Genomic DNA, 16,315 nt, shown 5'->3' with positions numbered 1-16,315 from the left:
TCATGAAAATGGTTAATGCAGTGTTTTCAACAATTGAACCGGGATCCATCTTGGAAACAAACCAGTTAATGTACAGCGCAGCTGTAACAGTCACTAATGAACTAGGCATTAAAATTAAAGTACCTAGTCACACAACAGAAAAAGCATCAAAGCCAAAGTGGAAAATCCGTTTAGAACAAAAAATCAAAAAATTAAGGGCAGATGCTAGTAACTTAAAGAACATGCATGAGCAACGGCTTAAAAACAACAAAATCATAGATCGGCTAATCAGAAGATATAGATTGGATACAAGAAACATCAATGAAGCTGTAGAGATTGTAAAACAGCAGATAACAGCAACAGCTAGAAAAATTGAAAGATATGAGGCACGAATCATCCTATATAAACAAAATCAGCAATTTCGATCAGACCAACGGCGTTTTTATCAAAGTCTTAATGTGAATGGTGACACCAAAAGTGAAAAACCAGAAAAACAGGCCACAGTTGAATTCTGGAAAGAATTGTGGGAAAATGCAAAGGACTACAACAAGGAAGCAAAGTGGATACATGACTTTGAGAAAAGCATTGGCAACAAACAAATGCAAGTATTAGAAATAACAACTGAGATGGTCAAAAATCGAGTTAAAAAGGTAAAGAATAGGACATCACCTGGAAAGGACCAATTACATGGTTTCTGGCTCAAATATCTGACCAGTTTACATGCAATATTGGCCAGGCAACTGAATGAAATTTTACAAAAGGGCCAAATTGATGAATGGTTGACAACTGGAAAAACATACTTGATTCAGAAAGATGCAACTAAAGGAACAACACCTGAAAACTACAGACCAATAACATGCTTGCCAACAACCTTCACATTACTCACAGGCATTATTGCAGATAACATGATGGATTATTTGGAAACAAACAACATCTTGCCAGTAGAGCAAAAAGGCAACAAAAGAAGGAGCAGGGGCACAAAAGATCAGCTTCTAATTGATAAAATGATATTAGAAAATTGTAAGAACCGAAAAACGAACTTGAATATAGTCTGGATTGATTACAAAAAGGCATTTGACTCACTGCCACATAGTTGGATCATAAAATGCTTAGAAACAACTGGCATTAGCAAAAATATTACATCCTTTACTGAAAAGGCGATGAAACAATGGAGAACTGAGTTGGCAGTAGGGAATGAGATCTACGGAATGGTTAATATCAAGCAAGGAATTTTCCAGGGTGATTCACTTTTACCTCTTCTCTTCATCATCACAATGATCCCACTATCAGGAATCTTTAAAAAATGAAATTAGGCTACCAAACAGCCCAAGAAGCTGAAAAAATTTCGCATTTACTATATATGGATGATTTGAAACTCTATGGAAAGTCAGAAATAGAAATCCAATCATTGACAAACACAGTCCGAGTATTCAGCACCGATATTTCAATGCAGTTTGGCATGGAAAAATGCGCCACTGTATCCATAAAAAGGGGCAAAATCACTGCATGTGAGGGAATTGAAATGTCCAATGGCCAATTAATTAAATGCAAAGAAAATGAAGCCTACAAATACTTAGGCATTCTGCAGTTGGATAACATCAAGCATGGAGAAGTAAAAACTTCAAGCATGGAGAAGTAAAAACTATTGTCAGGCGAGAGTACACCAACAGAGTTAGGAAAATTTTGAAATCTAAATTGAATGGTGGAAATACAATCAAGGCCATAAATACCTGGGCAATACCAGTTATAAGATACACAGGTGGTATAGTTAACTGGACACAAGCTGATTTGGACCTTTTGGACCGAAAAACCAGGAAACTAATGACAATGCACTACAGTTTACATCCACGTGGTGATACTGATAGACTATATCTGCCTTGAAAATCAGGTGGCAGAGGATTATTACAAGTGAAGCAAACAGTTGAAGAAGAAAAACATGCACTGGCTGATTATTTAAAAGAAAGTCAAGAACATCTATTAATCGAAGTAAAGAACAAAAATCTACTGAAAGCCCAACAGACGAAACAAGAATACAGAAAAGATGTGATAAAATCAAGAATGGAGAGTTGGCAGAACAAAGCACTGCATGGCCAATTTCTGGAAAAAATAAAAGATAAAGTGGACAGTGAACAAACTTGGTTATGGTTAACAACAGGTACATTAAAGAAAGAAACAGTCACTAATCCTGGCTGCGCAAGAACAAGCTATCCGCACAAATGCCATTAAGGCCAAAATCGAAAAATCCTCTGATGATGCCAAATGCAGACTTTGCAAAGAAGCTGATGAAACTGTTGATCACATACTCAGCTGCTGTAAAAAAATCACGCAGACTGATTATAAATTGCGGCACAATTCAGTAGCACAAATGATCCATTGGAATTTGTGCAAAAATTATAATATTAAAACAGCAACAAACTGGTGGGAACATCAGCCTGAAAAAGTCACCAAAAATCAGATGGTCAAGATCTTGTGGGATTTTCGCATACAAACAGACAAAATACTGGCGCATAATACACCAGACATCACACTGGTTGAGAAAAATAAGGTCACAATCATAGACATCGCAATACCAGGTGATAGCAGGGTCGCTGAGAAGGAACATGAAAAAATCGCAAAATACCAGGACTTAAAAATTGAAATTCAACGACTATGGCATAAACCAGCAGTGGTAATTCCAATGGTAATTGGCACACTGGGTGCTTATTCCAAAAGCACTGGAATTACATTTAAAACAGTTAAAAATTGACAAAATCACCATCAGTCAAATGCAAAAAGCCGCACTGCTTGGATCTGCACGCATATTACGAAAATACATTACAACGTCCTAGGCCCCTGGGTGGGGCCCAACTTGTAATCAATGCCAAATCCAGCGAAACAACTGGCCGCTGTGATACAATTGTATAATAATGATGATGATGATGATGATGATGATGATGATGATGATGATGATGATGATAATCCAATAGAAATACAAATCCAATCATTGACAAACACAGGACGAGTATTCAGCACCGATATTTTAATGGAGTTTGGCATGGAAAAATGCACCACTGTATCCATAAAAAGGGGCAAAATCACTGCATGTGAGGGAATTGAAATGTCCAATAGCCAACTAATTAAATGCAATGAAAATGAAGCCTACAAATACTTAGGCATTCAGCAGTTGGATAACATCAAGCATGGAGAAGTAAAAACTATTGTCAGGCGAGAGTACACCAACAGAATTAGGAAAATTTTGAAATCTAAATTGAATGGTGGAAATACAATCAAGGCCATAAATACCTGGGCAATACCAGTTATAAGATACACAGGTGGTATAGTTAACTGGACACAAGCTGATTTGGACATTTTGGACCGAAAAACCAGGAAACTAATGACAATGCACTACAATTTACATCCACATGGTGATACTGATAGACTATACCTGCCCCGAAAATCAGGTGGCAGAGGATTATTACAAGTGAAGCAAACAGTTGAAGAAGAAAAACATGCACTGGCTGATTATTTAAAAGAAAGTCAAGAACATCTATTAATCAAAGTAAAGAACAAAAATCTACTGAAGGCCCAACAGACAAAACAAGAATGGAGAGTTGGCAGAACAAAACACTGCATGGCCAATTTCTGGAAAAAATAAAAGATAAAGTGGACAGTGAACAAACTTGGTTATGGTTAACAACAGGTACATTAAAGAAAGAAACAGAGTCACTAATCCTGGCTGCGCAAGAACAAGCTATCCGCACAAATGCCATTAAGGCCCAAATCAAAAAATCCTCTGATGATGCCAAATGCAGACTTTGCAAAGAAGCTGAAGAAACTGTTGATCACATACTCAGCTGCTGTAAAAAAATCACGCAGACTGATTATAAATTGCGGCACAATTCAGTAGCACAAATGATCCATTGGAATTTGTGCAAAAATTATAATATTAAAACAGCAACAAACTGATGGGAACATCAGCCTGAAAAAGTCACCGAAAACCAGGTGGTCAAGATCTTGTGGGATTTCTGTATACAGACTGACAAAATACTGGCGCATAATACACCAGACATCACACTGGTTGAGAAAAATAAGGTCACAATCATAGACATCGCAATACCAGGTGATAGCAGGGTCGCCGAGAAGGAACATGAAAAAATCGCAAAATACCAGGACTTAAAAATCGAAATTCAACGACTATGGCACAAACCAGCAGTGGTAATTCCAATGGTAATTGGCACATGGGTGTTATTCCAAAAGCACTGGAATTACATTTAAAACAGTTAAAAATTGACAAAATTACCATCAGTCAAATGCAAAAAGCCGCACTGCTTGGATCTGCACGCATATTACAAAAATACGTTACGACATCCTAGTAACCAATGCCAAATCTGGCGAAACAACTGGCTGCTGTGATACAATTGTATAATAATAATAATCTTTGGCATCAGCAGCAAGATACAAAAATTCATGGAAACTTCAATGAACCTCTGGAAAATGAAGCTTATTGCTAATGAAGAAGTACTGGGTGAAGTTGAAATTAAACGAGGCATTTTCCAGGGTAATTCCCTTTCACCCATACTTTTTATACTCTCAATGCTACCACTGACAATCATTTTGAAGAAGATAAACTGTGGATACGAACTTGCAAAGAAAGCACTGAAAATTTCACACTTTGTGTACATGGATGATTTGAAGCTGTTTGGTAAAACAAAAGCTGAACTGAATTTATTAAATGAAAGCACAAAACAATTTAGCCAAGACATTGGTATGCAGTTTGGAATTGACAAATGTGCAACAATGGCAACCAAAGCAGGCAAGGTCATAGAAGATGATGGAATGGAACTTAAGAATGAAGAAATGATAAAGGCAGTAAAACCAGAAGAAATCTACAAGTACTTGGGGATTTTAGAAGCCTCTGACTTAATGCATAATAAAGTCAAGGAATTAACTTCAGCCAAGTACATTCAACGAATTCGCAATATATTTAAGTCCAAATTGAGTGGAGGAAACATCATAAAAGCCATAAATATCTGGGCTGTACCTGTGATTCGATACTCTGCAGGAATAATTGACTGGACCCAGATGGAGTTGGACAATTTGGACAGAAAAACAAGGAAGCTTATGACAATGAACCATGCTTTGTACCCTAAAAATGTTGTTGACCGATTATATCTACCAAGAGCAGAGGGTGGTCGAGGACTCCTACAAGTAAAACAGACTGTGGAAGAGGAAAAACACAGCTTGAATGATTACATCCAGAAAAGTGAAGAACCAATGATTAAGGAAGTAAATAAAGGAGGCCTTTTAAAGACAACTAAGTCAAAAGCTGAATATAAGAAAGAAATAATTGAGAAGCGAGCTGAGAATTGGAAAAACAAAGGTATGCATAGCCAATACTTGAAAAGTATTGAAGGCAAAGCTGACCAAAGCTAACTTGGAACTGGTTAAGATCAGGAGCACTGAAAAACGAAACAGAAGGCTTTATTTTGGCAGCTCAAGAACAAGCCTTAGCTTCATGCAGAACAAACTGCATGAAGGCAAAAATTCAACATGTTACCAACAGCAAATGTCACCTCTGTAATGAGAAAGACGAGACTGTCGACCACTTGATCAGTGGGTGCAGCAAAATTTCACAAACTGACTACCTAAAACGCCATGACTGTGTTGCTAAGATCATTCACTGGAAATTGTGCCAAAAGTTTGGATTTGAGTATAGCAAAATCCACTGGGACCATCAGGTTGAGAAGGTTTTAGAGAATTGGAAAGTCAAGATCTTGTGGGACTTCAGAATTCAGACTGACAGGCACTTGGCCCGCAACACACCTGACATAACAATAGTTGAAAAGAAAAAAGTATGGTTCATTGACATTGCAATAGCTGGAGATGCATGAATTGAAGATAAACAGCAAGATAAAATCACAAAGTACCAGGACTTGCAAATCGAAGTTGAGTGACTGTGGAAAAAGAAATTGTTTGTTGTCCCAATTGTAATTGGAGCCCTTGGAGCAATACCCAAAGGGCTACCTCGCTATTTGGAAATTTTAAATTTATCAGACTTGAACATTCTGATTCTACAAAAAACCACTCTACTTGGAACAGCTTATATCCTCCGACATTACCTTAACAGTTCCTAGGTCCTTGGTTAGGACTCGAGCTGTTGAGCTACCAACCAGCCCCAAAGGCTGTGAATCTCACCAAAGATTAACCACATAATATTTGAAATTAAAAATTAAAAATGACCTGGCAATTGAAACTACCTGATTATGGATGAAACATGTAACAGTGATACTCATTGTCATCGGGGCACTTGGTACCATGTCCAAGAATTTTATAAGATACATCAGCTTCCTGCAATAACACCAGCGGAACTGCATAAAACTGTGCTACTCGGAACATCGTATATTTTAAGAAGGTACTTGGTTGATACCTAGAATGCTGACAGCAACCTGCATCAACCATTAACACCAGTCAATGGTATTTGTGATACATTTTTGAATGTTCAGTTGACTGAGTTTCATGTTTAATGAATAAAGTATAATAATAAATAATAATTAATATTTGTCAGTGCACAACATATGTACAAGGAAATTGGTTGAGCTCCCTCAGTGCTTCACCCCCAACACAATACAACTCACAGTGAAGACAGAAAATCCCATACCCAATAAATCATATTAACAAACTCCCAGTCCTATTGCCCCAATGTGAACATGTTATATGTTGCGCCAGCCCTGCAAGCCCATCATACTACGTAGTTATGATGTTATTTCACATTCAGGACTCTGACAGTCCACAGATAAAAACTGTTCTTCAGCCTGTTTCTGCAGCTGACTATGTTTCCACATCTCCTTCCCGGTAATAGGAGGCTAAAGAAGTGCCATCCAGGGTGTGAGTCATCCCATATACTCCATATATAGTATTCATATACTCCTTTTATACTGATGTATAAGCTCATTCATGGATAAGCAGAGCACTGAATTTTTAATTCAATTCCATGTCACCCGCGTATAAGCCAATTGTGAAAATTAAAACTTACAAAACTTTTGTGAGTTGGTACAATTTTCAAGTTACTAGGGTTAGAGATTTGACAGTTGGCTTATCTGCAATGTACTTATAAATGAGTATATATGGCAGTTTAAATTAGAAGGCAACTCTTTTCAAAGGAGAATGTGATTTGTGATTTTTTATCATCTGCCCCTGGAAGGTAAACATAATGTTATTTAGACTATTTGTTCTTTAGGTCAAATGCACAAAATGCTAAAATGGAAAACTCAGGTTGTCCTTCCCATAGCATCAAAATATGTCTATAATCAAAATACATGCATAGGCTACAGCCTGAATGTATATATATCGAATGAGAATTTTCCATGCAACTTAATCTTCCAGGTGTATGCAGAAATTCCTGTAGGAATTTTTTCCTGCAAAGGCCCAACAGAGATGTATTTATTTTAATTGTATGGGAAATCTTACCTTTAAATTATGGCAGAATAGTCATGTAGAGGTCATGTTACACTATGGGGTTCCAGCAAGCTTCTTTTTTTAAGGCATCCTGAAATTGCTAGGTTCGTGATAAATCTGTCACTTTAATTTTAAAAGTACAGTTTCCCTGAAAATAAGACCTATCCAAAAATAAGCTGTAGCATGTTTTATATGTGCACCTAACATAAACCCTACCCCCAATAAGCCCTACTTAAGAACCTGTGTAGCTGGCCACCTGCCCATTCCGTCTGGTTGCTCACAGTGCCACGGCACAAGGTGGGATGGTAGAGCTGCCCTATATACCCTGCACCAGCTTACCTCAGGCCCCCCACAGCCAGGCCATCCATGTCCTGACACCTGCAGAATGCTCGCAGCCACAATGGAGCAAGAGGCTGAGTGGTGTGTTGGTGCCATGGCCACAAGACGAGGCAGGTGTCTGGGCATGGATGGCCTGGCTGTGGAGGCCTTGAGGTAAGCTGCTGTAGGGCACATGGGGCAGCTCCACCCTCCCCTGCCTTGCAGCAGTGGCACTGGCACATCATGCAGCCTCCTGCCCCACCATGAGCAAACAGAAGAAGTGGGCCTCCCATAATGGGAAAAAATAAGACCCCCCTCCTCAAAAAACCCTAGTGCTTATTTTGGGACCCAAAAGAAAATAAGAGCCAGTCTTATTTTCAGGAAAACACGGGTACTTTTAATTTTAAAAGTAATTAACTGAAACACATTAGAATCAGACATAATTATGTATGGTCTCCCAGAGAAAGGGTATGTCTAAATGAAGACTGAAGACAACTGAAGACAGTGCTAGTAAAATACTTTACTAAGTTGTTACTGAGGTGCCATTACCATCCTCTTTGGGGGGTTATGGGATTTGTAAATCAGAGGACAGTTTTGTAATCCCAAGAAAATTCCTAATTTCTTTAAAAAGTATACAGAAGTTACATTTAAGTCCTCTATGCATTCTTTTTCCTTTGAAATCTGACATTCTACACAGAGTTAGTATTTAGTTAAAAGCTAGAATATAGCTTACACCTTGATTGGGAGCTGCTGATTATTTTGGAGTAAGCTGCCATTCAAGAATGAGAAATAATCACCAGGCTAAGCATGGGCTGAGCCTCTTTCTACCTTCCATATGCACAATTTTGTATGTCGCTTTAGATGACAAGCTTAAGGATTCTATTGAAAAAATGATTTTTATTAAAAGTAATAAATTGTATTTGTGATGAAATTAAACAGACAGAACATAGAAAGAGTATTTTCGGAAACTCTATGAGACTGAAAATTAAATGCTGAAGATTGACACTCAAATGAATGCTCCCCAACATTGGTGAAAAGAAATAATCAAAAACAAAAAGTGATTCTAGGTAACAGTAGTGATAATAATAAATCCTAATTGTAACAAAACAAAACTGTATTAACAACCAGTAGCTATAGCAAGCTGGACAATTCTTTTTTAAAAAAGGCAAAGAAATTAGCATTACTATCATCAAACACATAAGGTGGAACGTGAGAAATCTTAAAACATGTATGTGGAATTGGCTGCGTAAATTGTTTAAGATGACGTCTGCAACTATGTCTGAAAGTTGAAAGAATGCTGATGGAAGTATTCATCTACAAAGGGGAGATAGTTTGAATAATTGCAAAACTATACGGATTAACTTATTAAGTGTGTCTGGAGAGATATTTGGTGATTTTCAGTAGATCATTGGAATAAATAAAGTGAGAAAACTAGTTTATTGTATATTTACTGATGTAGAGAAATGTACGGTAAAGTAAATGAATAAGCTTCAATTGTGAAATCTTTCCACAAATTTGGAGCTGACCTTGTTGTTTTTTTGCTGAAGGCAGTAAGCACTGGAGAGATAAAGAATCCATGAGAATAAATGGGATGATCAAGAAATAGTTCAGCACTTTAGAGTGACAAAGATGGCTGGTGTCACCTTGTTTAATGTATTTATGGATAATTGTGAAATAAATGCTTGGAATGATAGTAGAGGTGTGTGGCTTGAGAATGTGAATGTCTATTTTCTATACTAGCTTATTAGCTGAGAATCCAAAGGACGTGCAGTAAATGTAAGAGGAAATGGATTGAAAAGGTTATACATAAATGGTGAAAACTCAAGGGAGTAGATGAATGTGTGTGTCTTGAGAGAATGTTTTCTGAAGAAACATGATTGAACAAACTTTAAGATGTATGTATGCTGATAAAAAGAAAATATACTATGTGGTTTGTTTTGAATAATGACTGCGTAAGAGGGGCATGTTTCAGCTCACTTTAGCACGAAGAAGTGAGAGTTAGGTATGTCAGGATAAATTTATAATTAAATACTAGGGAAGGTGCCAAATTTTCAAAATTAGAGTTTTATACATGAAAAATTAATTTTGCTTGCAAATCCCACAATTCTCTTCTCTTCTAAGAAGAAAATACTCATAAGAGAAGATAATTTGGGCCTCATCGTAACACACATTTAACCATGCTTCATTATCTATGCTGTGATTGACTGGGTATCCATCCTTTGCTATACTATAAACCACAAGTCACAGTGGTTGATTTTACATCACACACTGCCAAAACCAAATAAATTGCAAAAAGGTTTAACAGCACATATAAACCACCAGAAAAGAAATGTTTCCTTTGACGTGCTTGTTAAGGACATATTTGGAATGCAGATATTCTGGGGTTGGGGAAGAGGTGAGTATATTGTATAGGGAACATATTGTGCATGGAAATATATGGGAATCTAATTGGAAGACAGCAAGTAGAGTTTAATTTTGTTCATGCACAGGTAGGAAGAAATAAGCTGTAAATAACCAGTCCTGGAATATTCATGTCTCTGAATCACTGCCAGCATCAGCAGAATATTACTGTGAGAAAGATAACACATTGTTTCAGCACAGCCTGCAGCTATTGGTAGAAAGGGATAGGATGGCAGGATTAAAAATAGAATCCTAACAAGGGGGGAAAATATGACCTGAAAACAATAAAAGAATAAATTGGTGAAATGGATTATTCTGAAGTTTGTAGGTTTTGTATATCATTTTTTTTATTTGGAAGAATATATTCATATTCTATAGAACATATTTTATTATGACAGACATACTGTGAATCATTACTTTGTAACTGCCACAACAGAAATGGATTAAAAAAAGAAACAAGAAAAAAAGAAAGGTTTATTTTTGTGCCAAACATATTAAGGTGATGAAATTAAAAGGGTATTTTTATTTTAAGTAAAGATAAAAGTAGATTGGTGTGCAGTGATAGATAGGTGCAGGTTTACTTGTGGTGATTTCCCACTGGATAATCAAGAAGCTGGGGAAAATTGGTGTTTAGGCATCTGTGTGTATATGTGTGAGTGTACTGAGGCAAAATCACATATTTCTCTTAAAATAATCCTTAAGGGATCTGTTTATTCAGACAGTGGAAGAAAGTTGAGAAAATGATACATTGGCATCTCAGCAAGAACATTCAAAAATTTTATTATCCTTCCTTTAGCACAGGAGCACCTTTATTTGAGCTGAACTTAACTGTAGGTTAGAAAGCAAGATCTTCATTGGTGGAGGTGGGGATGCATAATATACTTTTGCAGATTTGTTCCTGCCTTCCAAATCCCTCCAAATAAAAAAATCAGACATAATTAACTGAGAAAGGAGGGAAGTAAAGACTGCAACAATCTTACTTTCTTTTCTTAGTACGTGATATGTAAAACTTTCAATGGAGACAGTTTGCTTTATTATAACACTATTCCTATTTCCTAAATAATCTTACCACTTAACATAAAAAATGCACTTTTTTCCTAAAACAGTAGCACCAAATGATATCAGTAACATCAAGTGGCCCAATGCATCCTGCAAACTGAATCTGGTTTTCTCACTATTTGTTGCTGAGTCTTTTAAAAGATCTGATTTAATTTATACCCTCTTTTGAACTTTTTAGCAGCAGTTAACTTCCTAACCTTAGTAATAAAACATTACCACTTACCTGGAAAGTATAAAACCGAGTTCCATTAGGAGGATGCAATTTAGGAGACCCAGAAAGTGTGCTCATCTCAGAGAATATCATTTCTAGTTCCAGACACAATATAATCCACAAGGAGCTATAGGAAAAGGCAGAGAACAGCAGCACCCTGCTTGCAAGAGGAAGCCTTCCATAGGTTTCAGGGAGGTACTGTATAATATGACATCTGCTCCATCCGTTCAGAGAGACGAGTGAAAGCATGCAAACACACCATGTCTACATTTGTAAGCTTAGCCAGCAGACTCCTCAGTCAAAAACCTTTAGTTCAACCAGCTTTTAAAGCATCACAGGAATAATACCAAGACTTTGTTTTAAAAAGAAAGAAAGAAATGCTAGAACAAAACCTACAGTAAAACGTAGCTGGTGCAGGATCTGGCAATGCTTCGAACTCTGCCCATCTGTTCCTAGTGATAATCACCTCCCTCATCTACGGGCTTGCAGAATGATTATGCTAACATCCCTGTTAACCATTACCACACAGCTTGGTTTCAAGCAAGCATGCAAAGCTGAATTAGAGGGGACCTCTTCTGACTAAACCAATCCATTGTATTATATATAATGCTCAGTAATGTGGGTTACGTGCGCAGGTACACAAAAATTGTCTTCGTTCCACTGTTGATTGCTGAAATGTAATCCTTTAAAATTAGGATGCAGACAGTTTTTGCCCCACTAATTGCACAACTCTATTAAAATTGTGTCTGATAAACACTCTGATCTACAAATAAAAATGAGGGGAAGTTTGAAAGTAATGCAGCCAGGTTTTCAGACTTCAAATGAGGTGCTGCTTGTTAAATAAAATGATGAGAAACATTATGACTTTGGAGAAACATTTCAACTTTGTTATATATTTGCAACTTTAGCTTTGTTTTCTTTTCCCAGAGAAACATTCAGATGAAAAGCAACATGTCGGTAACAACATCATTGGATAATTTTGATTACTGAAATGTTTGTAACCATTCTTGTTTTAAAAGAACTCATCCAAGCATTAAACTGAACAAGCAGAAAAGATTTTTATTCTGTAATATAGCTGCCTTTCACACACTTTCAGTTTGTTCCGAGAATAGGAAAAAAATAACACTACTCTGACACCTTATAGGCAGCAAAAATAAATGGTTTCATCTGCACTTCAGGAGAAGTTGATATTTCTAGATATACAAAACCTCAAGTTTAAATAATGCTTGAATGATACAAGCACTTTTGGGGATGGTTAAAGGTGTATTTTGACATTTACAAAGACTATTGTTTTCACAGGACATCCACGGTTCTCAAACTATGCACTCTGGTGACCTGGGATACCCAGCAAACTCAGAAGCATGTAGCAGAATATTTTGCTACATAATCAATGGGAACTAAAGGAAGTTCTTGACTTAGCACTATAAGTAAGCCTGGAGTTATAAGTTGTTTGGTCATAAGTCAAGGCATTACATAACCGGATTTGAAGTTATGGCTGTTTTTTTATGATAGTTAAGTAAAGGCAGTGGCCATTAAGTAAATCCCTTTTCTAAATGGGCATTTTTTGCCATAAACTGGGGGGGGGGTTCACAAATCCTGGTCAGGTGACAGCAGAATGCTGCAAATTGCTGTATAGATGAACTATTTGCCAAGTGCTCAAAATGAGATCATGTGACCACTGGTGTGTGTGTTTGTGTGTGTGTGTGTGTGTGTGTGTGTGTGTGTCCATCTTAGCTTAATTAAGAAATTGATAGTAAATTGAGGTGTATATCAATGGATTCTCTGCAGCATACAGTTTGGGAATTCCTGAGGGAGTGTGAAAAAAATATTGTGACACGAAGGGTGCTGAACACAGAAAAATTTGGGAAATTCTATAGAATATTAAGTATTGGGTGGGTGGGTGGGGACCACTGTATTACCAAGAGAATTTTGAAAAGAAAAAATCGTAAGCATTCTGACAATAAGTCAGTAAACAGAAATTCTCTTTCACTGGAAAAGAAAACTCCTAGGAAACTGGAAGCAAATTCTAGTGCCGCATTCATTCTAGAAATATTTGTTGCTATTTGTTGTTTTAAAATTCCTTTAGGTCAGATTTTGACATTGGTTTTCAGATGAAATGTAACACGATACTTCATGCAAAAGTCTTCCACAGCAAATATTCTTACATGAACAGGTGAACCCATTCTCAACACATTGTGAGTTTTATATGATGGACTTCCAGTATTTCAGAATATATAGTAGGTAGGTGATCATATTATAAGAGTGCTAATAAGAGTCAAAGCCTACTTAAGTATTTCAATTTAGCCTCTTCAAACAAAGAATCAAAATTTATCCTAGACAAGAAAAAAATATCAGAACTAGGAATCCCTTTTAAAAGTACTATACTTCCAGGACTTTTAAGACTATACAGCAACAGACTGTATTCTTTCTTCTGCAAGCAGAATAGTCTCCAACCAGAGATCATCCTTCCTTTGCTCCTGAAGCCAAATTCCCACAAATACAGCTAAAAATTGGTTCAGATCAGAGGGAATATAATGGCGTTCAACAATTATGGAAACTCTTTTTGCACCAGAATCTCAATAAACTATTTCCCATCTCCAGAATAGAGAGGACAAGTAAGAAACTAAAAATATAATCTATGAAAGAAATCTTGCACATATCAGATAACAATGTCCAGAAGTGTATGCTAATCTCTGTTTGGAAGCCTCACAGCTAACTGCTTATTGCTTGACTTGAAATGCCATTACTTGTTATATTACAGTATGTTAGACATGAACACTGAAAAAAAAGCATATACAGGATATAGCATTGCCTACCTAAGACTATTGTGCCATCAGCCTTTCTCAGGCAACATGGATTTGATCTTTGTAACACCTACCTTGGTTGTATCAGAACTGGATTACTGCAATGATCTCTACATAGAGATCACTTTGAAGAAGACTCAGAAAGTTGGCCAGAAAGATATAATATGAGATCATGTGCAGCAAATAGATGGTGCTGCTATTAAAACAGGTGCAGTTCCCAGATATTCCCATGCTGCATTAGATTACTAGTGAAGACTTTAGAACTATACATTTGAGAAGGATGTCTGAAAAACTGCCTTCTCTTTTATCATGTTCTTTGCCTTCGAAAAGAATTCTCAGATCACCAGGAATGCAATAGAATTGAAATTGCAGAAAAAGAGTTGTTTAGGCCCTAGTATTTCCTTCCAAAAGAGTAATTTTAGGTCAATTAATTAAATTGCTTTTAGAGGGATCTGGATTTTAAAATTTTCTCATTTGTTTTGGTTTTATTGGTTGTCCTGTGTTTTTCTAAGATAATGGTCTTTAAGACACAGGTTTTCAACTGTGGCTCACAATCGACTAGATAAACAAATTTGAAAGGAATTAGAGCCTGTGCAGGTGGCCGAGGGCAGTTTTACATCCTTAGATTGTTGCTCAGTCAGCGATTCAGCTTTCCAAGGTCAAGCCAGGGACTTAATAAGAACTCAGCCCCGCTTTGCTTGGACAAGGTTAATGCTTGCATATATAAAGCCAGAGCCTAGGAGAACTGGTAGCTTGTTAAAATTTAGATTACTGTCAGAACTCAATTCTTTTTCCCTGCACAAGCTGGCAGCAAGACCAAATTCTGGCAGGGCTACAACTTGAACGGGATGTAGATTTAGCATTTGCTGATAAACAGATAGTTGGCACATTTCATACTACTAAGCTCATAATTTGTTCACAGGAAGGTCACACAAATTCAGAGGCCATGGCCCTTCAAAGGTATTTGCTTTGAGCTTTAGTGTTTTTTTAAAAAGTTACTTTAAATATTTCATTCTATTATCAGTATCAAATTTCCATTAGATAACTTCTCACGAATAAAGGCAAAGATAACTTCTGGCAATGAAGTTAATTTTATAAGCTAAATGACATGGAATTAAAAACAAAGGGTGCATGTCTAGGGCAGTGTGCTCTGCAAAGCCTTAAACTATCTGCCAGATGCGCAACAAGAACAAAAGACTAAAATAGAAGTTATGCACCAGCAGCCAGATGGTTGAGGATGTAGCCTTATACTAATTTCATATGTATGGTGCATTCCTCTAAATAACATGATGTTCAAGAAAATGTATTTAAATAATAAAATAAGTCAGACTTTAACACTAAGTTCAAATATTCAAAAAGATCTCTTTCTTTATTTTAAAAACAACTCAATGTATTTTGTTTGTATGGCTAATTTTTCATCAATATCCTAAGTACTAACTGTAAAATTTCTATAGTATTTTTGTCCATTTATTATGCTGTATCTTTATATCAACTATTCTCTTTCTCTCATTAATTAAAAATGATTTTAAAATATATCTCTTCCAAGTATGTAGAAACTGGTAGGTGTTTATGTAACATATTGCACCTCAACAAACCTACTACAGGTTAACAAAATGTAATATGTAACTTAATGATCATAATTTATAAGCCATGACTTAGGGTTGTGTGAATCCATTCAGCTGTCATTCATCAGGATTTAGTACAATTGTAGTTTGACTTAAAACATATCAATTTAGTCTCTGGGTCGTCCTCATTTTTTTAATAGACCAGCTTTCTCAAATTTTTGTGCCCTCCAGATATGCAATTCCACAATTCCTAAATAGTGTCCAGAACTGAAAATTGTGTGAATTCATTTATACATTTGGAAATGCCCTGGTGGGAGTAACTATTCAAGAGCCTAAGATAAGAATTCCCTGTCTTGTAGAAGTCTGCAAAACTATGAAAACTGCAGGTATGCAACTTCTCTATTAACATCATGCAACTTCCTTCTGGGGGGATGTGGTGGCCCAGTGGCTAAGATGCTGAGCTTGTCGATCAGAAAGGTTGGCAGTTCAGCGGTTCAAATCCCTACTGCTGTGTAACAGAGTGAGCTCCCATTACTTGTCCCAGT

The 16,315-nt window shown here is 36.7% G+C and overlaps 1 protein-coding gene across 3 annotated transcripts in view; it reads right to left on the bottom strand.

The window, feature by feature from the left end:
• The window catches only part of PPFIA2 (PPFI scaffold protein A2), a 220,351-nt gene that overhangs the window by 157,544 nt on the left and 46,492 nt on the right, over positions 1–16,315 (bottom strand). The window contains exon 1 of one of the 3 annotated variants that reach the window (XM_087723391.1): positions 11,414–11,609. The exons of the other annotated variants lie outside the window; for them this stretch is intronic. Within the exon in view, the coding sequence (XP_087579517.1) occupies positions 11,414–11,494 (81 nt within the window). The 5' untranslated portion in view covers positions 11,495–11,609. Of the gene's footprint in view, positions 1–11,413; positions 11,610–16,315 lie in introns of those variants that run through there. 3 annotated transcript variants of the gene reach the window in all.

The sequence above is a fragment of the Thamnophis sirtalis genome, unplaced genomic scaffold, assembly GCF_051295495.1.
Source record: "Thamnophis sirtalis isolate CommonGarterSnake01/CBP01778 unplaced genomic scaffold, rThaSir2_p1.2 scaffold_9, whole genome shotgun sequence".
Lineage (NCBI taxonomy): Eukaryota > Metazoa > Chordata > Lepidosauria > Squamata > Natricidae > Thamnophis > Thamnophis sirtalis.
This window is presented reverse-complemented; position numbering and strand designations above follow the sequence as displayed.